General features: G+C 37.4%; 2 protein-coding genes across 5 annotated transcripts in view; both read right to left on the bottom strand.

Moving 5' to 3' along the window:
• Nucleotides 1–1010, bottom strand: part of SNRPN (small nuclear ribonucleoprotein polypeptide N) — a 32120-nt gene extending 31110 nt beyond the window's left edge. The window contains exon 1 of the mRNA XM_036111812.2: nucleotides 871–1010. Within this exon, the coding sequence (XP_035967705.1) occupies nucleotides 871–873 (3 nt within the window). The 5' untranslated portion in view covers nucleotides 874–1010. The remainder of the gene's footprint in view (nucleotides 1–870) is intronic.
• SNURF (SNRPN upstream open reading frame) lies at nucleotides 881–22386 on the bottom strand. 4 transcript variants are annotated; one of them, XM_078078994.1, is made up of 4 exons: nucleotides 22227–22386; nucleotides 13024–13119; nucleotides 6919–7071; nucleotides 881–1017 (listed from the first exon to the last, which is right to left on the bottom strand). In XM_078078994.1, the coding sequence occupies exons 1-3, from the start codon at nucleotides 22238–22240 to the stop codon at nucleotides 6966–6968; spliced, it is 216 nt and encodes a 71-aa protein (XP_077935120.1). In that variant the 5' UTR covers nucleotides 22241–22386; the 3' UTR covers nucleotides 881–1017; nucleotides 6919–6965. The 4 variants fall into 4 exon arrangements, with proteins under 4 accessions (XP_077935120.1, XP_077935121.1, XP_035967706.1 ...); XM_078078995.1 differs by having other exon boundaries at nucleotides 6946–7071; XM_036111813.2 differs by lacking the exon at nucleotides 881–1017 and adding an exon at nucleotides 6115–6173.
• Nucleotides 22387–25371: the final 2985 nt, after the last annotated feature.

Here is a 25371-nt window from a genome sequence, read left to right as displayed (position 1 = left end):
ATCTTTTAGAACACTCGACCCCATGGACTATTTCTTTTCCCCTAGACACGTACCCAAACAGTGGGAAATTCCTACCTCCATCAGAAACTTTCCAATTCCCATCAACCCAATGCAAATACAAACTACTATTTAGTTCCCCAAAGACCTTTATCCTAGTTATATCACACCCCACATCCCCTCCCATTCAGAACTTGGATCGGTGTTTCTCAAACTTTCTTCAGTTTCATTTATCCTACTAAGTCACCTTTTAAAAATATTTTTATCCTAAATCACCCACTCCACTGGAAGTTTAATATGTTGATAAATCTGTATCTCTATTTATATACTATAGTCCTCAGGAAGACCACAAGCTATTGTAAAATCTAATATTCCTTCCACTTCTCCAAATCAATTTTTGCTGCTTTGAGGTATCTTTCCTGTTGGGAATACATGCTGTAAGTTATTTAAACTTTAACAGAACCACAAAACCGATTAGTGTATTTTATCTCTACAGACTGTTTATTATTGTATACTTCTCATGCCGTGAATTGCTAAACCCCTCCATTTTTAATGTAGACTTTATGTGTATTATAACCTGAGTCTTCCATCTACTAGATTGTCCCTTACTATTATAAATCAAAATGAAAATTCCCTTCTGTATTTTCTCACATATAAGATCCCTCTTAAGATATTTTCAACCATTTAATCACTACAATAGAACAACAGACATAGCTCTCCTTCAGTTGATACATCATACAATGAGATACCATCTCTAAAGACTGATTCCTTATTTCTAACATTAAGAACCCAAAGACACCCCACACTCTGGTAAACCATTATATTAGGCCCTTCCAGTAGCTTTTCACCCTTCTGTCTTAATATACATCTTACCATGGTTGCTGTTCCACCAAATCCAATGTCCACAGTAAGGTTTCAGGATCCTTAAGACCTAAGGGAAGGCTACAGATAAAGGTATGACGCAGGTTCTCCTATAAACAATGCAAGCTTGGGGCAGAAGCTTCAAACAGTAGATGGAGCCTGCAGAGGAAAGCATGATCTAGCTGCACTGCAATCTACCATGTTTAAAAACAGGCAGACAATTTTTTATGAAAATCATTTTAACAGACATGTTCAAAAGACTTCCCATGTTCTTATACCCACCAAGTGAACACCAAATTTCACTATTCCCTCACCTTAATTCCCCCATTTTATGCACTTAAAATTGACAAAGTTTATTAAATTTTTGCTTTATGCAGAAATTTTTAAATGTTTCAAAAATTGCTTTTATTTCCCATTCCAAAAACTGATCTTTTTTCTTTCCATTCTTATTTTAGGTAGTGCTTCATTCTCTGGTCCCAAGTCAACACCGTTTCATCGCAATTTCAACATTTTGATATCCTTATGTTTAGTCATCTGAATTACTGTCCTGAGGTAGGTTAAAACTTTTGCTTCCTAGTTAAACCACCTAAATGTTTTCAATCTCAATCTCCCCCGACTCCTCAACCCTGCCAAAAGCATTTCAAAATAATGCTAGATTATCTTTCTTTACCAAGAACCAAATGCATTATCATGTACCTGCTTATGACTTCCTACATTAAAATAGGATACAACTGATACTTGTTTATATGGATATATGGGCAACTTTCTTAGCAATCAAAAAAAACATGCATTATTACAACAGTGTTATTTTTCCCAATATACTAATGAAAATGTTCTTGAGTCTGGAAACCAAATATAGTCAAAACTGGAAAAGGGTCTCAAGCTACTAATTATACTTATTTGAAAAGTAAACACACAAATTAGACTTGAATGGGAATTTGGCTTTATGCATAAATGTAGCCCCATATCATAAACAAAATCTGATATAATTTTACTTTTAACAATACAGACATTAAAATTGCTGTTTTCAACAGAGACGCTTTTCAAACAGCAATGTACACTGGTTAAGTAAATTATGAATTATTTATTTCAGAATGTGAAAATAAAATCATTTAAATTGTGGGTGTGAACTGTAACATCAAAACAATACTGTAAAAGAATGTTTTGAGGATACAGTTTTCCGTGTGGAACTACAGGACACTAGATAAGAAGGAAACAGAATAGTATGAAAGAAATAATTCAGTTAAGGGTGTAAGATGTAGATGTTGCCCCATAATTATAAAAATCTGATGGCTGTTAAATGCATTTTATGAGAATTTGGAGTATCAGATTGTCTAAAAAAATAAATTCATCATTACTCAGAATATCTCTTAACCTTTTTTCTCCAAATGCAAATTGCCATGCACCATTTGTGCCTTTTTTCTGAAAGACAATCTACCTATATCCTCAACCCTGTCCATATTTCTCTAACATTTATCTTTTTAAAAAAAAAAATTATTTATTTGAGAGAGAGAGATCGCACAAGCAGGGGGATGGGAGTGGGGCAAAGGGAGAATCAGACTCCCCACTGAGCAGGGAGCCTGATGTGGGGCTGAACCAAAGTCAGATGCTCAACAGACTGAGCCACCCAGGAGCCCATCCAGCATTTATCTTAACTGACTACAATATCTATACACTTGTTTCTTCTCCCATCTACCTAATTTACGTCTTTAAAGACACAATGACATCAGGGATAACCCCCCTTTTGTAGCATCCAATATTTGTACATGAATTAATGTTTTGCATAAAACTGACATGTAAAGATCTCAAAAGATCTATTCAAATCAGCAGACTAATGTACCCAACCCTCCCCAAATAAATGTAGTTTTTTTTTTATTTGAATTCAATTAGCCATTTTAGCAATTTTTATAATATTGTATCTATTAAGATATAAAGTCTTCAGCAATCCATTGTTAACAGAAAGTAAATTATCTACAGAAATAGAAAAAATACACATAGAAACAGAAAGTAAATTAAATGGTAACCTGAAGTTGGGAGTGGAAACAGGGAATGTATGTAAATGAGCATGAAGGATCTTACTTTGGTAATGCAGCATCCTAAAAGCACCTGACAATGGTTGCAAAAGTCAGTATATTTATGAAAAAATTAGGTGCATTTTATGGTATATAAACTATAAATCAAAAAAGCGGTTTTTAAAATGTAAAATGTCAAGACCTTCACATAATGTACAAAGTTTATAACATTACTTTTTATATCGCCATTAGTGAAAAAAAATAAAAACAAAAACAAAGAATGCTAACCATTCAACAAGACACTATTACTGGAGTACACACCCTCTACCATCAACAATGGAGACGTACTACCAGACACTGCACCGCAAGACCATGATTATTAGAACAAAAGAAAAAAACAGTAGGGCTAGATTTCAAGAGTTCATTTAAGGGAAAAAAAATGTAATCACTGAAAAGTTTCTTATGTAAGGATGTAATAGAACCCAGCATCAAATGTGCATTTACAGTGAATTTGTAGTCAGTCACCTTTCCAATAAAAATTTAAAATTCAGAAACAAAATTTTACCTTCAGATGCCAAAAAGATTCGAGTACAAATTTCCCTATCAGCTTCAGTTTAAATGTTCTGTCCCAACTGGCATTTCAGTGAACACATAACTATCAGGCTTAATTCATAGTTTAACTTAAAGAAACCAACAAATCCAAACATTTCCTTTGTATAGTGGAAGAGTAAAAAGGAAAGGCCAGTTGCAGTCCTGTTTCTGTCCATCACCTAACCTGCTGAGTTTATAAACCCCTTCCACATCTACTAGATGTTGTTAACCAGTTATCAAGTATAAAAATGTACCTGCAGATGTGAGTCATAACCTAAAGAACTGGAGACCTAAAGAACTGGGAACACAGACGTGTAATATAATATAAAATATTCTATATAAATAAGAGATATACATTTTACTCACAACTCAGAATAGGGGTTGACTGAAGTGGTTAAGGAAAGACTCTCCTTAACGAATAGGACCTAAGATTTAGAAAGTTATCTCTTATTCCTAAATTTAGTACACCATAATCATGAACCCTTATAAGCGAAAGGATGTTTCACTTTGGAGATTGATCAAATTTATCTCCATAGCAAATGACATCAACATGCTTCATGAAGAAGAGCGTAAGAGCACAACATCACATTGCACTGATGAATTAGCAGTTATGATAAATCTCCTTACATCAAAAAGCATAAGCAAATAAATGGCCCCCTGACTCAAACATCCTGAGATGCCTCACAAAAGAAGTTCTTAAACTTTTGGAAAGTCTGGACTTTCAAATGATTAAACTTTATAAAAATTTAAGTGAAAAGATAAGATGGTCAAACTTGTCCAAGATACATACAACAAATGAGAAATCATATAATAATGGTAATGCATTAGTGCTCACTCAAATCTGGTAAAATATCACACCCTTCACAGAAAATGTGCAAAAAAGTTTAACAAGTAAAAGGAGAAAACACAATAAATGGAAAAAAGTATTCATCCACAAAGCAATGCCAATTAAAACCATACACACACACACACAAAAAACAATTTTCCATTTTTGGAACTGTTTATTTATCAAAGAAAAAGACACACAAAGATGGTACTGAGAAACTAGCACTAGCAGTAATTATTCTTGATGGCAAACAATGCTTATGATGCTGTCAGAAAGCAATGTAACAAAACATTTAAGAGTCATACTAATGTGTATACCCTACAGTCCACAATTGGATCCTTATCCTAATAAATTTAAGATACCAAATATATCTTTTAAATATAGAATATTTATAAAAGCATAGCAAACTAGAAAAAAACAAGTACAAGGAAAAGTAAATCATGAATAAACTATCATTTATTCATTAGAATAATTATCATTATGATGACTATAATAAAATGAGGAAACATTAGTGATATACATTTAAGTGAAATAAATACAAAATAAATTCATTTAAAAGCATGATTCCAACTTAAAAAAAGCAAATGGGGAAAATGAAAGAAAATTCAACCTTACGCTGTGGCTGAAACATGGGTTTTAAAATCTTTGGTTTAACTCCCCATTTTTCTTGTCTATCACTTGGAAGCTTTAGATTTTTATTGTAAAAAAGGAAACATACCAATTGTTAAAATGTCTTTAAAAACTACCCATCTACATTTATTCTTTAACATGATTCTTAAACTTGACCTTATCCCAGAAATTTATCTGGTTCCCTACCCTATAATGTTCACTTTCATGTAACTTCCTTTATAACCCCTTTCTCTTCACCACCTTCTATAGTATCACCAGTCCCCCACTGTCCCAACTTGGTGTTTTCATCTTCAAATGTGATTCTCTAAGAAAGATGCCAGAGAACTTTCTTTTAAAGAAGAAGATATATTTCAAGCTTTACCTGCCATTCAATCTGTCACAACTACACCAATCTGCTGCTGTAGTGACAAATACAGCAATAGACCATACACAAACGAAAGGACATGGCTGTGTGCCAATAAAATTTTCTTTAGGAAAAGTGAGTGGGTCAGATACTTTACTAACCCCTGCTCTAAAACAATCCTAGTAAAAAGTGCTGTTTAACTAGCACTTGAAACTAAAATAAAAAATAGTATCAGAAAACCAGATGATCCTATATGAAGATCATAATGTATGACTTAAATATTATATGGGTGCTTGGCTGGCTCAGCTGGTAGAGCATGTGAGTCTTGATCATAAGCCCCAGGTAAATAAATAAATAATTATACTTAGGAACTTACAAGAGTATATGAGCTACACTGAAGAGCCAAAAAACTCCTGGTTAAAAAAAAAATCTGCTTTTCTCACTTAATCATTTAAAAATGGCCTTACTCTGGGGAACAGCTGGGGACAATGATCAGATTCCACTGTCTGAAATCAATGCCACTGCCCTGCAATCAGCTCCAGGTAATTACTGGAGAATGCTGAATAAAGGATGCAGAAGGGGAGAATTCTCAGAAAATCTGTTTTGTATCTTTTAATTTAAAACTCAAAATAGTGGCTATAAACAGGCCTAATTAATGTGCGTTGAGAGGTAATACACCAAAACAGAAATAAAGAAAATCTAGAACAAAACTCATCAATAGGCTCCTGTCTCCTACTTTCTAAAAAGTGTATTAAACCCTTTGCATTACAGGCATTCAAATATTAAAATTTAAAAAAGGTCACATAAAACATTAAAAGACAGACTGTAAATAAATCTACATCACATTGAAAAAATCATGGATAATATTTTTATTACATTGTCAGCTGAATCAAATACATTGATACATTGTCAGCTGATTCAAATACGTTGTTGAAAACAAAAAAGTGAAAAAAGACAAAACAAAAAAAGCAATAATTAGTAAATATGCATGGAAAATTATTTAGCTTATTTGGTTATGAATGTGATGTGTATTTATAATTCAGTAGGCACAAATGATATGTAATTAAAACAACCAATGCAGGTAAAAGTGTATCGTAACTGGCATTCCATTTTTTTCCCATTATTTATTCAGGGTAATGGAGACTAATACTTTGAAATATAATTTAGAAAATGTACCTAAGCTAATATTTCTGATTCAGTTTATTTTCACATCTTCATATCTGAGTAAATGATCCTATCTAATATGTTATGCTTGGCAGTTCACTGAAGCTTTATTGAAACTACCAGGAAAAAGATGAAGTTTCTCACAAAAGGTAATTACAAAACATTCACTAGCAGGATATTCAGCATCCATTTATAATGCAGTATGTTTATATAATATTAATTGGAAAACCAATAGAAATTAGATACAAATAAACTACCTAAAAAGCATGCACTAAAATGACTGGGAAACTAAGTGTCGGGTTAAGAAGACCAAGGTCCTATTGCTTGCTTTTACTTCTTTAATCTTTCTGCAATGTGATTATATGAATTTTTTTATTTAAATTCAATTATGAAATTTTTAAGAAAAAAAATGTATTTTAACATATCCCAAGTAATTAAGTGACCTCCAAACACACTATTTATTTATTCCTAACCATGACTCAATCAGTTCTAACCTGTTTTTTCACTTGGAAATCAGCTACCTGGATGTTCCAATACCGCTTTAACCACCTCTTGGTGTCTCAGCTAAGAATGCCTGTCTCAGTTCCGCCTGGAAATCCACCACAGGTATTTGCTGCTGCTGAGATCGCCTTGGGTACAGCTGACACCTATGACAAGAGCACAATATGTAAAAATGAATATAAATGAGAAGAGATTTTCCTATATGGGTAACAATATGAAAGAAAATGTGTAGACCCTTACATTTAAGGAGAGACTCAATTAGGGTCAGAGCTTCCCATTACTTTTGTGAAGAGACTGGAAGAAGAAATAGGAGTCTCTGTACACAGAATGTGCAAGGAACAAAAGGATACTTACTACTTTAGGGATACTACCCAAGAAACTTTAAAATAAAAAAAAAAATTCTTTTGTTTTAAAAAGCCCTGTGGAAAAACCATCAGAACCATACGCATTACTCACTTTCCAATCCTATCTGGAAACAATTCTTTAACCCTTAGCAAGAAGAGGGAGGCATTTGCTAAGGCCATTTCCAGCAAGATATTAAGGCTGTTATCCATACTAAATACTCCAAGGAGTAACCACCTGAAACAAGGATCTACCAGAGCCCAGAATTTTAGGCTCTCAAACTATATAAACTGACTACCTATTAGTTGGAAGGGAATTCCAGACAAAAGTCCTCAGTATATCCGTATGGATCAGTAATCTGGCTGTGAATCTGATTCTGTAAATTATGATGTAGGAAATCTTACTGGCTAACAAGACAAGCATTAAGAAAAAAAAAATCACCAGCAATTCAGCCCTTGTTAAGTGTGTTATGTGTGCATATATATACGCACATACATGTGCATATATATACACACATACATGTGCATATATATGTGTGTGTGTCTATTTATGAAACTACTCAATAGCAGATTTGGAAATGGGCCTGAAAAAAAGATATTCCACTATTTTTCTACAGTTTTTAAATGGCATTTTTAAGATTCTGTTAAATAAAAAGAATTAGGTTGGAATTTCTTCATGGCTCATGGAAGGTAACCTCTAAATTCTCAAATTTACCAAGTGATAGAAGTATCTTCGTTATTCTTGGTGGCCTCTTGGATCATACCTGAGTTAACACTAATAAGATTATTCAGGACAGGGGCTGGCCAAGCCACAAAGACCAACTATGTGATTAGAGTGTGGGGCCCGTGGTCAACCACATGGTCAATGATTCAATCATGTTTAAATAATGAAACTCTAATAAAAACTCTAGAAGGCAGGGTGCTTGGGTGGCTCAGTTGGTTGAGCGTCTGCCTTCAGCTCAAGTCATGATCCTGGGGTCCTGGGATCTAACCCCATGCTGGGCTCCCGGCTCAGCAGGGAGTCTGCTTCTCCCTCTGCCTCTCCCTCCCCCCTGCTCATGCTCTCTCTCTCTCTCAAATAAATAAATGAAATATTAAAAAAAAAAAAAAAAAACTCTAGAAAGCACCCAAAGTTCTGGTGAGTTTCCTGTTTGGCGATATACATACATTGATGAGCTGAGAGTATTACAACCTAAGGACATGAAGTTATGGATCTTGTCCTATGAGTCTCTACATTTGGCTTATCCTGACCTGTATCCCCTATAGTAAACTTAATAGTAAGTGTAGTGCTTTTCTTGAGTGCTGTGAAAATTATGGAACCTGAGGAAATAGTGGAAACCTTGAATCTCTATCCAGATGCTGAGAAGTGCAGGTGGCCTAGAAACTCTGGGGCTTGCAGTTGCTATCTGTTTTGAGGGTAATCTTAGGAGGGACTGTACCCTTAACATGTCAAAACTGCACTAACTCCATTAAGAGTCTTCATTACATTGCTCATGCTTTTTAAATTGTCCCATTTTTATTTAGGTATTCTTAGTTCCAATCCTTTATTACCAAATGGCAACTAAGAGTCTAACCTAATATGGTTCTAAAAGTGTTTCAGAGAAAACAAAAATATATTCCTTGGCCCTCTTAAACTCCTACTGGAGTGTTCCTCTGGGGTTTAACCTGAAACCCAGCTGCATACTAAACTAAAACTGGAGAAAATAAAATGCAGTACATGTAATATTCAGTTCATAAAATGCAGAATATAATTTAGAAAGACATATAAAAGGGTGCATAAAATAGATTCTCCAGAAGACTCTCCAGCCCCAATCTCCAAATTCTCTCAAATTTACAATGCATCAAGAAACAGGAAAGACATTCACCAGCCCCAAAGATCAAAAACTGATTTACTTGATAGATCTATCGGAAGATGGTATAACCATCAATTCCAAGAATAAAAACCAGTGAGCTTCTATTAACAATTACTGTTGGTCTGTGAGAGGTTTCGTCTGCATTGTTTTGGTTTTTATTCAATTTTGTTTTGTATCTTGGATGGAACATGAATAGCAAATCTTTATTAGCATTAGAACCAGTACCACACAATTTCTCAGGAATACTGACTTTTAGCACTTATGGTTTGGGAAAATGTGGGATATTGATGGATTATCATCAAAATAAACAGACTAACTGTTAACTATCCCAATCCTGAGAGAATTCTGAGCATATGTATCAGTATGCAAGGCTTAGCGAGTATCAATACTGCTTACCCATTTTATAATCCACTTACTCTCAAAATGGAGATAAATGACTGGGGAAATTACACTATTTCCCTAACTCAAAACTCCCCTGCCCATTTAGCACCCTGTAGTATTTATACGTAATATAAACAGCAGAGGTCAGGAAATGAACTTATTTTTTCTTTGAAAGCAACAAAATGTTTCCATGGCTTTGGACAAGAAAATGACACCTAAAGAGGTCTTAAAGAAAATGAGATTACCTGTTATGCTGGTTCACACTGGTCCTGCATAAGATAAAAGCTCTAACAAAATTTAACTATGACAGAACCATTACCCACTAACAAAAGATCCTCCCCTCAAGAGAATCCCCCATACCTCAATCACAATCTCTAAACAAACTCAAGATACTTCCAGAGATTCTGGGTAAAAATGCCACTTTTAAACGCTTTTAAGTTACAAAAGACATTACCATACAAGAGAAAATTAATATGGCAAAAAGTTTATCATGCAATGAGGGGTACTGAAATGAATTTAATTAATGAAAGAAACCTATGCTTATAATATAGAAGATAATGCAAAACACTTGAATCAACCTTAATCAGGTAGTACTAACTTATGTTAAATTTTAGTAAAATGCATTTTTTCCCAAATGTGTAGGTGAGTTTTATCAATAAAATTCTACATCCCTCAAATTTGATATTTATATAATTTCTGTTTTATGTTACTAAATCACTTCTACGTTTGCAAAATTTTTTATTCATTGACCGAATGCTAATTTATGTATTCACACATATGCTGCATTATTATATATCTCCTTTATAAGGACAAATTATAGGGGCAACTGGGTGGCTCAGTTAAGTGGCCAAACTCTTGATTTTGGCTCAGGTCATGATCTCAGGGTTGTGGGGTTGAGCTCTGCTAGGGTGCCATGCTCAGCACGGAGTCTGCTTGAGATTCTCTCTTGCTCCTCCCCTCTCCCCCCCTCACTTGCACATGGCTGGTGCTCTCTCCCTCTCTCAAATACATAAATCTTTTTTAAAAAAGAACAAATTACACAGAATATCCATTCACAAAATACTTCTTTTAAATTCCCAAAATAAAAATGTAATAAAATAGTGAGCTCAGAAGAATAAATAAACAGGGAAATGGGGAAATTGTTGGCTTCACCAGTAATTTAAAATGTGCAACTGAATATATTGCAACTTTACCACGTAAAATGAGCAAATAACAAAAAACAAAAGACAAAATTCTACCCCTTTATAACGTCTTTTTTTTTTTTTTAAGACTTTATTTATTTGACAAAGAGAGATCACAAGTAGGCAAAGAGGCAGGCAGAGAGAGAGGGGAAGCAGGCTCCCTGCTGAGTAGAGAGCCAGATGCAGGGCTGGATCCCAGGACCCTGAGATCATGACCTGAGCCAAAGGCAGACGCTTAACCGACAGAGCCACCCAGGCTCCACTATAACAGTTTTTTTAAAAAAGCTTTATATTTGAGGAACTGAAATAAAATGTAAATAATTAATACTAATAAAGAATATTAACTTTCAAATTGACTGCCCTTATCTTTGTTGATAATAGCAAAGAAATGCAAATCAGTAAGCTACTGATAAATGAAACTGTTATTAAACCACCCATATTCTACAATCTGTAAAATAAATGAGGTGGGGTGCCTGGGTGGCTCAGTCGTTAAGCATCTGCCTTCGGCTCAGGTCATGATCCCAGGGTCCTGGGTTCGAGCCCCGCATCGGGCTCCCTGCTCAATGGGAAGCCTGCTTCTCCCTCTCCCACTACCCCTGCTTGTGCTCCCTCTCTCGCTGTCTTTCTCTCTGTCAAATAAATAAATAAAAATATTTAAAACATAAATAAATAAAATAAATGAGGTATTTATATGCATTGAAATAGAAAGATCCCCAAGACATACTGTTGCACAACAATAAATCTCGCATATGTAAAGAGATCACAAGTAGGGGCGCCTGGGTAGCTCAGTTTTAAGCCTTGATCCCCAGGTCCTGGGAGGGTCCTGGGATCAAGCCCTGCATTGGGCTCCTTGCTCTGCGAGCCCCGCGGGAAGCCTGCTTCTCCCTCTGCCACTCCCCCTGCTTGTGTTCCCTCTCTCGCTGTGTCTCTTTCTGTCAAATAAATAAAAATCTTTTAAAAAAATAAAAATTTACAAAAGGAGATCGCAAGTATGCCTCTCCCTCTCCCCGCTTCCACATGTGCATACACATGAATGAACAGGAAAAGGTCTGAAAATATAGACATCTACATACCTGTGGATTATCTCTAGGAAGGGAAGGGCAATGGTAAGTCGAAGTAGATACTTTCTATCTCAAAGTTAAGTGTTTTATAAAGAGACAATAATCATGTATTTTTAATATTTGTAATTTTGGAAAATAACCAAATAGAACAGATTTGGGAAAGGGAAAAAAATGCTACCCACTGATTCTGTCATGATTTGTGATAATAACAAAATGCAAGATCTAATAAATACTATGTATGTATCATGTAATTAAAAATGTTGGTATATTTTGTATTAAAATCACCCTTCTGGAAACCTAAATTTAAAAGTGCATGGGGGTGCCTGGGTGGCTCAGTTGGTTAGGTGTCTGACTCTTGATTTTGGCTTCGATCAGGATCTGGGGTCCTGGGATAGAGCCCTGCATCAGGCAGGCTCCATGCTTGGTGGGGAATCTGCTGCAGATTCTCTCTCTCTCTCCCCCTCTGCCCCTCCCCCAGCTTGATCTCACACTCTCTCTCTCCCTAAAAGGAATAATTAAATCTTTTTAAAAATTAAAAAAAATATTAAAAATAAAAAAATAAATAAATAAATAAAAAATAAAAAATAAAAATAAAAATTAAAAAAAATAAAAGTGTACCTCTGTGTAGATATCCTATGTAAAGAGAGGAACAAATGTATACATTTCAAGGTTTTTTTTAAGATTTTATTTATGTATTTATTTGAGAGAGAGAGCATGATTGAGAGAGCAGAAGCAGCAGAGGGAGAGGGAGAAGCAGGCTCCCCGCTGAGCAGGGAGCCCGATGCGGAGCTAGATCCCAGGACTCTGGGATCATGACCAGAGCAGAAGGCAGTCGCTTAACCGACTGAGCCACCCAGGTGCCCCACATTTCAAGTTTTTAATTGGATAAATGTATTAACCAAAAATAAAAATCTGAATAATGCAGCATATGTGTGAATATATAAATTAGCATTCAGTCAATGAATAAAAAATTTTGCAAACATAGAAGTGATTTAGTAACATAAAACAGAGATTATATAAATATCAAATTTGAGGGATATAGAATTTTATTGATAAAACTCACCTACACATTTGGGAAAAAATGCATTTTACTAAAATTTAACATAAGTTAGTACTACCTGATTAAGGTTGATTCAAGTGTTTTGCATTATCTTCTATATTATAAGCATAGGTTTCTTTCATTAATTAAATTCATTTCAGTACCCCTCATTGCATGATACTCTATTCAACTTTGAACAAGAATTCTAAACTAAATTGATTCTCAACCCAGACTATACTCACTCTTGGTTGCTCAGTGAGGCTGTCCTTCTACGTTTGACTTGGACTTCCACCTCTGGTACGTGCTGTTCCGTAGTCCGTCTCAGGTGTAAGCGGTCCCTGAAGCAGAAAGAGAAATTTATTTTGTAAGACTTCATCAACTTTAAAATAACCACTTATTTAAAGGCTGTATTTATTTTTAAATATTTTATTTATTTATTTGCGAGAGAGAGAGAAAGTGAGAGAGCATAAGCAGGGTGAAGGGCAGAGGGAGAAGCAGACTCCTCACTGGGCACGGAGCCTGATGTGGGATTTGATCCCTGGACTCCAGGACCATGACCCGAGCTGAAGCCTTGGCTTAACTGACTGAGCCACCAAGGCGCCCCTGAAGGCTGTATTTAGAACTATATTAATATAATGGAGTTTTTAAAGTGCTTATAATATAATTAAAACAAGGTACAATAGTAATGTAAGTCAATTGTATCTCAATAAAAATGGTAGAAAAGAAACGTGGCAAAATTTTAATAAAAATATCCTCCAATAGTCAGGATCTATCCTAAAACCACTTTCTCCCTTTTGAAACTCCTAACATCAGGGTCACTTGGGTGTCTCAGTCAGCTGAGCATGTGACTCTTCGTTTCGGCTCAGGTCATGATCTCAGGTTGGTGAGATGGAGCCCCATGTTGGGCTCTGTGCTCAGCAGGCAGTCGGCTTGAGTTTCTCTCCCTCCACCCCTCCCCCCACTCATAAACACCCTCTCTTTTTCTCTCCCTCCCTCTCAAACAAATAAATTTGTAAAAAAAAAAAAAAAAAAAAGAAAGAAAGAAAAAAGAAGCCCCCTGGGGGTGCCTGGATGGCTCAGTTGGTTGGGTGTCTGCCTTCGGCTCAGGTCATGGGATTGGGCCCCACATCAGGCTCCATGTTCAGTGGGGAACCTGCTTCTCCCTCTGCTGCTCCCCGTGCTTGTTCTCTCTCTCTCTCTGCCAAATAAATAAATAAAATCTTAAAAAAAAGAAAAAGCCCCCTAACATCAGAAAACTGGGGGGGTGGGATATATCAGAGAATTAAGCAAAAAGAAAATATTTCCACTTATTTTTATATTATGCAGACATAAAGCTATACATTTACAGAGATATACTTATATGCACTAACCTACTACCCATACCTACATACCCTCAAAAAATAGATGGTTTGGTTAGATTCCAAAACTGGTTTGAAATATTTTTAAAGATATTTTTAATTTATTTGAGAGAGTGAGCAGGAGCTGCGGGGGGGGGGGGGGCAGGGGAGGGAGGTAGGCAGAGGGAGAGGGAGAAGCAGATTCCCTCTGAGAAGGGAGTCGGACAAGGGGCTTGATCCCAGGACCCTGAGATCATGACCTGAGTTGAAGGCAGAGGCTTAACTGAGCCACCCATGTGTCCCTGGTTTGAAAATATTTTATTAGGACAGATCTTCTAGTATAATGGAATAAAGCATAAAGTTTAAACTATAAAATTTCTACTTAAGCAACCTCCTGTGCAAATGTTGTTTTCCTAGGATTTGTAAAACAAGAAATAAAAGGGATGCTTAAACAAAAAATAAATACATAAAACCAACATAGCTACCACCATCTTATGATCTGCAGAACAGCTCACAAAATGGCTGCTCAAGGGATCTGAGCATGTAATCTCCCACCTGGGTCATCCACGTTAGAAACTACAGGAACCACTCTTATAACTGCAATTTAACAATGCTAATCAGAGAGGATAGAAGAAAAGCAGTTTACAAAAATCATGCAATGTAATATTTCCAGGGCAGAATTCATTTTTTAAAATATTTTATTTATTTATTTGACAGAGCGCAAGCACAAGTAGGCAGAGCAGTAGACAGAGGGAGAGGGAGAAGCAGGCTCCCCGCTGAGCAGAGAGCCCAACATGGGGCTGGATCCCAGGACCCTGAGATCACAACCTGAGCTGAAGGCAGCCACTTCACCAACTGAGCCACCTAGGCTCCCCTCCCTCCAGGGCAGAATTCAAGGAAGCATCCCCAAAACTAATTCTTTGAACCCTTGCTATTTTCAAATTCGTTAGATTATGCAAAATAACCCAATCAAATAGCTTTCCAATAAACCCAAGTTGCTTTACTGCTTCAAAAACTTTAGTGTTTCAATCAAGCATTAGAAATCATTTAAGGGGCGCCTGGGTGGCTCAGATGGTTAAGCGTCTGCCTTCGGCTCAGGTCATTATCCCAGGGTCCTGGGATCGAGCCTCACACTGGGCTCCTTGCTCAGCAGGAAGCCTGCTTCTCCCTCTCCTTCTACTGCTCTCCCTGCTTGTGCTCTCTCGCTCTCTCTGTCAAATAACTAAATAAAATCTTAAAAAAAAAAAGAAATCATTTAAAAATCACAAATGTACATAACAGATTTTTAAATCATAAAAGTATATAATTTGCTAATCTCCTTGACCTTTGATTAGGCAATGGTTTCCTAGATACCTGAAGTACCAGAGAAAGGAATCCATAAATTGGATTTCATCAAAAGTAAAATACATATTTGCTTCAAAGGACACTATTAAGAAAGTGAAAATGTAACTGGCCAAATGGGAGAAAATATTTGCAATTCACACAGCTCAAGAACGCTTACAACTCAATAATAAAATGAAAAAACTCCACTTAAAAATGGGTGAAAGATTGGAACAGACTGCTTTCCACAGACATACAAATTTACATCAGCACAAAAAAAGATATTTAATATCAGTATAGTCATTAGGGAAATGCAAATAAAAACTACAAACATACTACTTCACACCTCTGGAGTGGAGGAGGAGGTGGAGAAACTGGTAGTGGGAATGTGAAATGGTATAGCCTCTGACACTTCCTAAAAATGTGAACCACATAGTTTAGCATTTGACACTAATTCAACTCCTAGAGGAAGTAAAATATATGTGCTGCCGAAGTGAACACAAGAGGGAGTTAAAAAAAACAAAATCATATAAACTTGAGTGTGAATGTTCCTAGCAGCTTTAATCTTAAGAGCCAAAAAGCAGAAACAACCCAAAGTACAACCACTAAAAAATGGATAAACCAAATATGGTGCAGTATGGTATATTCAATACAATGGAATGTCATTCAGTGCCAAAATGGAATGAAGTATTTATCGATGAAACATGGCTTCACAAATATATTTGTTAATATTATATTAAAATTATATAATAAAAAGAACTATCATAGACCTCTATGTCATAGACCATCAATTATGATTAATCGAATAGTATAATTGAAAATACCACATTACCAAAAAATAAAAAATAAATAAAAATCTTCAGTTCCTTTATCCCTTCATAGCAGTTGCTCAGTATGAAAAAGTCTGAGTTCATGGGAGAAATGAAACAGCACACAAAATTATTCAATTTTCTAAATCCATTTTTAAAGCTACATGTATGGGGTGCCTAGGTGGCTCAGTCGTTACGCGTCTGCCTTCGGCTCAGGTCATGATCCCAGGATCCTGGGATCGAGCCCCGCATCAGGCTCCCTGCTCTGTGGGAAGCCTGCTTCTCCCTCTCCCACTTCCCCTGCTTGTGCTCCCTCTCTCACTGTGTCTCTCTCTGTCAAATAAACAAAATCTTTAAGAAAAACTTAAAGCTCCATGTAAAATCAAGGAGCAGCACTGTTTTCACAATATAGGAAGTTTGTTCTAAATATACATACATGTGGGTTTATAATCTTCCTACTGCATTCACAACCTAGAAACCAGCTTTCAGAAAATAAGCATTTAAAGGAAAAATAGAGAGGTGCCTGGCTGACTCATTCAGTGAAGCATGCAACTCTTGATCTCAGGGTTGTGGGTTCAAGCCCCACATTGGGTGTAGAGATTACTTAAAAATAAAATCTTAAACAAATAAGTAAATAATAAAGGAAAATAGATGGGGTTTGTTGGCTCAGTCGGTGGAGCATGTGACTCGATTTCAGGGTTGTGAGTTCAAGCCCCACATTGGGCATAGAACATACTTTAAAAAGTTAATGAAAAAAACATGGAAAAAGTTGTATGTGCACAATGTTAATTTTTTTGCTCCAAAATTGCTTTCATTAAAAAAATAATACTAATTTGGAAATACAATGAGAAGCAACAAGGATGAGATCACACAATGTTTTTCCAAATAGCCTAACATTCTGTCAAATATATAATATCCCTTACATCCTGCCCGAAAAACCTAATAAAAATTCAACTACTAAGATCTCAAGAATGAAAAATAAAAAAAGAAAATGTGAGGTAATCTCAGTCTACAGATCTTCCCATAATCATGAGAAAACCAGTGCCTCTAAACCAAAACCTGTGGAACCATCAAAAAGAAATTTCTAAGCCAGCCAGCATTCAGGAACTAGAAGGCAAAAGAAATGACTCCCTTATACAACCTTTGTTAGTGAGAGAGACAACCTTAACCATCAACAACTCTTAAGCTTTCTGGCTCTGGGCCACACAACTGGAAGGGGCAAAGGAGACCAGCAATAAAATCCTAATGTACACTGAAGAAAGACAAAAAATCTCATTGTCCCTGTCATGTTGAGTCAATATTCATACCCTGCTTAATTCAAGGATTCTTTCTAAATATAGCTAAGTAGCAGAGTACAATGTCAAAGTAAGAGATTAAACTCAAAATGGATTAAAGACCTAAATGTGAGACCTGAAACCATAAAACTCCTTAAAGAAAATATAAGCAGTAATTTATTAGATGTTGGCCTTAGCAAAATTTTCCTATAGAGGTCTCCTCTGGCAAGAGAAACAAAAACAATTAAACTATAGGGTCTACATGAAAATAAAAAGCTTTTGCACAGCAATGGACAACATCAACAAAAAACAGGCAACCTACTGAATGGGAGAAAATATTTGCAAATGATATATCTGATAAGGGGTTAACGTAATGTAATGTATCTGATAATGTAATGTATCTGATAAGGGGTTAGTATATAAATAACACACACACATGCCCACACACACACACACACAAAAAAAAATCCCATTAAAAATGGGCAGAGGAAGTGAATAGACATTTTTTTTCAAAGATATATAGAGGGCCAACAGATACATGAGAAGACGCTCAACATCACTAATCATCAGGAAAATGCAAATCAATACCACAGTGAGATATCACCTCATACCAGTCAGAATGGCTAGTATCAAAAAGACAAGAAATAACTCTTTGTAAGGATGTGGAAAAAAGAAACTCATGCACTCTTGGTAGAAATGTAAACTGATTCAATCACTGTGGAAAACAGTACATAGGTTCCTCAAAAAATTAAAAATAGAAATAGCACATGATCCAGTAATTCCACTTCTGATCATTTACCCAAAGAAAACAAAAGCACTAATTCAAAAACATACATGTACTCCTGGGTTGACTGTAGCATTATGTATAATAGCCAAGATAGTAAAGTAACTATCCATGTGTCTGTCAATAGATGAATGGATAAAGATGCAGTATATAAATACAATATTACTCAGCTATAAAAAAAAATTTTGCCATTTTTGACAAGATGGATGGACCTAAAGGGTATTATGCTAAGTGAAATAAGTCAGAGAAATTCAAGTACCTTATTATTTCACTTATATGTGGAATCAAAAAAAAAAAAGAAGAAGAAACAAAAAAACAAACAGAAACAGACACCCAAAAGAACAGAGATGAAACTGGTGGTTACCAGAGGGGAGAATGGGGAGGAGGGGCAAAATAGGTGAAGGGGAGTGGGAGGTACAAGCTTCCAGATATGGAATGAGTAAGTCAGGGGAATGCAATAGGGAATATAGTCAATGATATGTATTTCAACAGCACTGTACGGTGACAGAGGGTAACTACACTTATGAACACTGCACAACATAGAGAGTTGTTGAATCACTACGCTGTGCACTTGGAACTAATGAAGTATTGTGTGTCAACAAAACTCCAATTAAAAGAGTAACTTTGAGGCCTTGACATCTTAAATGTGGAATTTTTAAAAAACAAATCTGAGCACATTCAGAGGAAAGGGCAGGAATGAAGATGTAGCATCACCACATATGGGGAAAGTATTTCAGTAATGAGACATGTGACAGATGCACTGGGCAAACCGATATAATACAAAATAATCTGAATAAACCCAAACCAGACAGTACCTTGCCTTAGATAGCAATACAACAATCCCTGGACTGTTTCCTTGCACTAAACCACAGAAAGGGTTCACACTGCCTAGTCATTTTCAAAAAGCCCTACTACTAAGCCAAATATTCAGTGGGCAGGGCAGAGACCTTGAAACCTCAGAGGTCTTTCCAAAGGGATCTGCCATATTGAGATCCTGAGTCTGCGTGAAAAACTACAAAATGGCTGATCAGGATAATACACACTCATTTTGCAAATAGCCAAAATGATCAGAAATTAAAGCAAAATATAATTCTTTGAAGCAGTATGTGTATACAAGTAGGAAAAAATGAGCAAACCGTAAGTATCACAGAATTCCAGCCTCCTATTTCTAAAACTACTCAAAAAGAAAATTCCACAACAAAGCTTTCCAAGTCTTCTGGGTTTATGTTTTCCTTAATTACATTCCAATTTAGCACAACCATATTGTTTGTGAGAGAAAAAAAAAAAAGGCAAGCCCATCAACATTCTGCAAAGAAAAACAAAGTCCTTGAAAATGGTCCCCTTCAAAGGTGGAATACAGAACACTGGAATAGTTACTTTCTTAATTATATTTTCTCACCAAATTTTCATAGTAGGTCCAACTTCAAAATGATGGGTCAAAAGCATCACTTTAAAAACCTGACTAGAGCAAGAATTCCCTAATCCAACATATACTTACAGCCGTCTAGCATTCTACTTTTCTGATTCTCTGCTCTGCTCCCCTTCAGCAAAGAAAACTTACAGGTCTCAGCTCCTAAACACCCTGGAGGAGCCCTGATCCCCGATTTAAGGAAACGGTATATAAAGGCCGCATCACAAAAAGAACATCCACAGATTAAGAAATACGATACTCTTAAAGGTGATGCAGTTGTGCAATTATCGAATCTGTAAAGTGGAAATCAAATGTAATAAGGGGTTTTCTAAAGGGTTACTGAATCCCCTCTGAATATTAAGAGACCGCTCATAATACAACCTAGGGAATCTATAAAAATGAAAAGGTGGACCTCTGTAAGTCAGAAAACATTTCAAATCAGCACCATTGATAGAGGCTGCCTTAAGTAACAGCAATGTGGATCATGGGATGACTTCGCCTTTCTTGCCCTGCCTGCAGGCCCCCATCTCTCCCTTCTGCGGCGCAACAGAAAAGTAGGGGCACAGCATGGCTGCCAGTCTAGGCAGGCATAGAACGTACAAATCCTTTGCCCCGTTGCCCCCTCCACTCCAATGTGGCCTTATGGGCAAGGGGCGGCCCAAGGTACAAGCTCAGCAAATCCACGTCTCCCTTCCCTCCATGCACTGCAGCACAAGAGGGCAGGAGTAGCCGTTACAGCAGACAGGTGAAGGGGGGGTAGCTGCCAGCCCCACCAAGCGGATGCTGCGCAAACCCCCTCCCCTGATGCCCGCCCCATTGCCGGGCGTAGACAGTGTCTTCCCAGTTGTGCCTGCGCACCCAAAATCCCGCACCCTTCCCCACTGCGGCACTTTGGGGAGGGGGCAGCTTGCCCACGTTGCCGGCCTCCTCCCCTCAGCACTGCGCTTTGAAGGTGCCGCCGAAATTGCCGCCTGGGAGAAGCTGCATAGACTACCCTTCCCCCACTGCGGCACGGGGGGAGGGGTAGGCTGCCCCCAACCCTGTCACGCCTGCGCAGATCCGCACATCTGCAGCGGCAGCCATCTTTGGCGAGCCGCACAATGGTCGTGACGCGGCAGCGGACCGCTGAAAACCTTATTCCGAATACAGGAAAAATCAGTGCAAACAAGACACGCCTCTGCAGTGTTACATCCCAGAACCTGGTACGACTCTCACAAGTTCATAAAGCAAACTCTGCACACCATATCCCTAATCTTACACCAAAACCACAAAAGCGAGGAATTATGAAGGAGTAAAATATCTAAAGACAAACATTTGTGCAGCTATCCCTTCAGATGAGTAATGGATAGGTTCGCCCTAATATAAACTCTTTAGACTGCCTCAGATTAGAGAACAAATGAACGGTCTCCCCTTTCCCTCAAACTAAGGGTTGTGGACCACTCGCTGCCCCTTCCATCAGCCCACTACCAGACTACAGATCCACTGCCTTCGCCGCCTTTTACTGCGTTCATTCAACCACCACCATGGCGGCCACTCTTCCAAGGTTCCCACACACCACCATGACTGCCCCCACCACCACCTGATCGCCCCTCCCGTCACCACCATCATGGCTGCCTCGCCGCCCCCACACATACCATATCCAAGGTGGGTCACCCCTTTCACCGTGCCACCCTCTTTGTATCACCCTCACGGTGGCCTCCCTGCCACCCCCCTCCCAAACACCGCCATGGCAGCCACCCCCACTGCCCCTTACCACCTCCGCCCCTCCCTACCACCACCATGACGGTCACTTTGCTGCCTCCCCCCAAACCATGGCCACCATGATCACCTTGCTAGTCACCCTGCCATCTCTTCCCTATCACTGCCACAGTGGCCACCTTGTTGACCCCCAAACCACCAGCACGGCCACCGTGGCTACCCCCTCACTACCATCACAACCAAGAACAGCCTACCCTCTACTCCCTCCCACCACCACCATGGCGGACACCATTGCTACAACACGATCACATCATAGTGGACACCTCACCCTGAAGACCCCTCCTTATCACCACGTCAGCCACCCTGCTACCCCCAGATACCACTGTCACCAATACCCGATGCCCTACCCTGTCACCCCCTCCTTGGTACTGTGGATTCCCCACTGATCCCACCCCGTCGTACCTTCCCCTGCCTTTCGCACCACAGCCATCACAATATACCCTCCTCAACCACAGTCATGGCCTCATATCTCAAGGACAAAGGGCCACTCTAGAATGGATCTGATGGGACACGATACAGTGGCGTACACTGGCTGCAATATGACACGGCACGGTCAGAGTATCGTCCAGGGAGGTCCAACCAATCCCCAAACCTTCAAAAGTGTACCATTCAATTCTCCAGAACAAAGAACTTTAGAGCCAGATTCCCACTATATACAACAATACTTTAAATTCTACAAACTTGGAACACTGAACAAACAAAAACGACTATTCCCCAGGCTGTCTCTAAGGGAAGAGAGCCACACAGCTAACCTGGCCCGCTCCATCGCGCTGCTAGCCGCTCCTCAGTACAGACCGTCAGGCATCTCCGGCGACCACTCCACTCTGCGCTTGAGTCACTGCAGCAACACCAACTAATCGCACCAGTTCCACATGCGCATGCGCAGCAAACCTCCCCTCCGGCTTTGGCTGCGCAACCGCAACAGTTTGCCGCAGTGCTGAGGTCCTGCCGCAGTGCTGAGGTCCTGCCGCAGTGCAGGGGTGCCAGCGCCTCTGCTAAGTGGAATTACCCGGGCCTGATGTCTGCTGGATTCCAAATAGCCAAGGCATTAGCGCCTTAAGAGAGGGACTCCAGGGACGACACCACCACCCTGGGGTTCAATGGCAAGGTCTTTTTTTAAATATGTGTAAAATGTTGAGGAAATAATTCAAATCTTTGCAGGCACCATGGGCCAAGCAATCCTGATTTACAATCATCTTCATGTTTTCCTACACCATGTCAGAAATGCTGATTTGGAAAAGTTAAATTGATGCAAAACCACAGTCAATGCAATATTGCTAGATAATCGAAGCTAGAAGAAAATCCCTTTTAAAAGATACTATATTATTTCAATTTGGTGGGATTTCTTTCCTTCTTTTTCTGCTTTCTACAGTTTATTTATTTTTTTTTTGCAAATTGTCAAAATTATGCCAAAACAATCATAATGTAATTAAACTCTCCAATACAGAATGGATAAGTAATTAAATTGGAAAAGTTGTCTACTCAATTCGTATAAAATGAAAAATTAATTTGTATTCCTACATAAAACCTTTACATAGGTATATTGAAATTTTTACCAGTAATCAGTGATAGCTGGAGTGGGGAAAATAACACTCTCATACAATAGGAATGAGCAAGTAGATACAATGATTTTTTTTTTCTTTCCAAATAACACCCTCTACAGATTTAAGAGACACTTTGGTAACTCCAAAATTGTTACATATGTATAACATGGAAAAAGACAATGCTGAGGAGAGAAAGCTAAAGAAATAATCCCGAAGCTGTATTTGCATAGAATTTTACATAGCTTTGCTATTTTCTCCATTCTCCATGTCAAAGAACTGAGGGTGAGGGTGGGCTAATGGTGACTAAATGGCTAAAATTCCCCCCCCCCCGCCCCCCTAAGCTAGTGCTCTGTTCCCAATCATCTTGTACTATACAAACAAGTGTGAAGAGACATGTCAATGCAGACATCTATCATAATAAAATCTTGAAAACTACGTAATGTGCCTCATGAAAGATATACAGGCTAAGTAAATTTTTACCTATGTATATAAACAATAATAGGCTGATATATAGAAATATAATACAGCTCATATAAAGAATGAATCATTTGAAATTATCAATATTAAACAGATTTTGATCTACAAAATTGCACTAATAGTTCATTTTTACACATTCTTGTGAAGTAAAAATGAAGGAGTTCATAACATACTACCCCAAAATATGCCACTCTGGCATATTGACTATTTTTAGTTACTCCCCTAGAAATAGAAAGTCAACTCTGATCATGGGAGTGAATAGCAAAATATTATGTAAAATTAATGCTATGTGAATATTTTATGTAAATATATGTTTACATGCACATTAAAAAAATGTATGAATGGATACATACCACTATAGTGTTGAAAACCATCCTTGGACTCAGACTCATTTGATTCAAATTCTAGTTGTGAAACTTGACAGCAATGTTACTTTAGGCAATTATCTAACTTTCTGTGCCTTATTTTTTTTTAATCTGTAAAATATGGAGGATTTGTACTTATCTTACACAATGATTTGACAGTTAAATGAGTGATTATGCATATATAGAATAGGGTTTGATTCAGACCAAAAACTCTATAAATGTGTTAGCTCTTTGAATAGCCCCAATTATTACAGTGGTAACTTCCACTGGGAAATAAAAATTGGGTATATATGTTATTGTTGTTAATTAAAATTTGTACCTTACTCATATTTCCTCAGATTTTTCTTAATGTCATTTTCTTGTTGCAAGATACCATACACATGTTCAGTAGTCATGTCCCTTTAGGCTCATGTTGGCTGTAACAATTTTGGTATTTGTGTGTTTTTTTTAAATGTTTTTACCATGTTTATACTTTATACAGTGTTAATTACCTTTAGAATTAAAAAATAAATATTAAGATAAAACAAAATTATATTTAATTCTCAACTCTAACATACTTGTCTAGTTTATTGACCCATCTTCCAAATCCTTTTCCAGCCTGCTCTTTTTGACAACTCTGACCACATTCCTGATAGTTTTCTGTCTGCTCTACCACCGTAAGAAGCTGGTTTTAGATGCCAAAGAAGACACGATAAGCTCCCTGAGCCTTACACACAATCCAAAGAGAGCTGCCATATTGGATCACTCATGTACTTAAAAAGTATAATTTATATCAGTTTACAAGCCTGATTGAGCATGCCCTGCAAATGGGAAGAAATATACAAAAAAAAAAGGGGGGGGGGAACTTTACCAATATGCTTTGTTATAAGGACTGTGTTGCTAGACAGATATGTCTCCCAACAATTCCATTTTTTCCAAAGTCTAGACCTATCCCCAAGTCATACACTCAAAGGTATAAGCTTAAGGGACAACAAATCTGGAGTAAAACTATTCTCAAAATTAAAACAAAACAAAACAAAAAGAACTTTTCTCTATACAACTGAAGCTAAAGAATCTGTAAAACTGATCAGAACTCCTATATCATATATAAAAATGAAATCAAAATGGATTAAAGACTTAATGTAAGAGTTTAAAATATAAAACTCTTAGATGAAAACAGGGGTGTAAATCTGTGTGATGTTGACTTAAGTAAGCAACGTTTTCTTAGATAGGATACCTAATGCACAAGCAGCCAAAAAAATAAAGTGGACTTTATCACAATTACATAAAAGTTTTTGCTTCAAAGGACACTATTAAGAAAATAAAATGACAACCAGCAGAATGGTGGAAAATATTTGCAAATATCATATAAAGGAAGTCTCACAACTCAACAATAAAAAGAGAAAATAAATTAAAATGCAAAAGATTTGAATAAATAATTCACCCAAAAAAACGATAAACAAATGGCTAATCAGCACATGAAAAGATGTTCAACATCAATAGTCATTAGGGAAATGCAAAAGATTAGCTCA

This window comes from Halichoerus grypus, chromosome 8, assembly GCF_964656455.1.
Source record: "Halichoerus grypus chromosome 8, mHalGry1.hap1.1, whole genome shotgun sequence".
In the NCBI taxonomy this organism is placed as follows: Eukaryota; Metazoa; Chordata; class Mammalia; order Carnivora; family Phocidae; genus Halichoerus; species Halichoerus grypus.
Note: the sequence above shows the minus strand (reverse complement) of the source record. Positions and strands in the feature narration are given on the sequence as shown.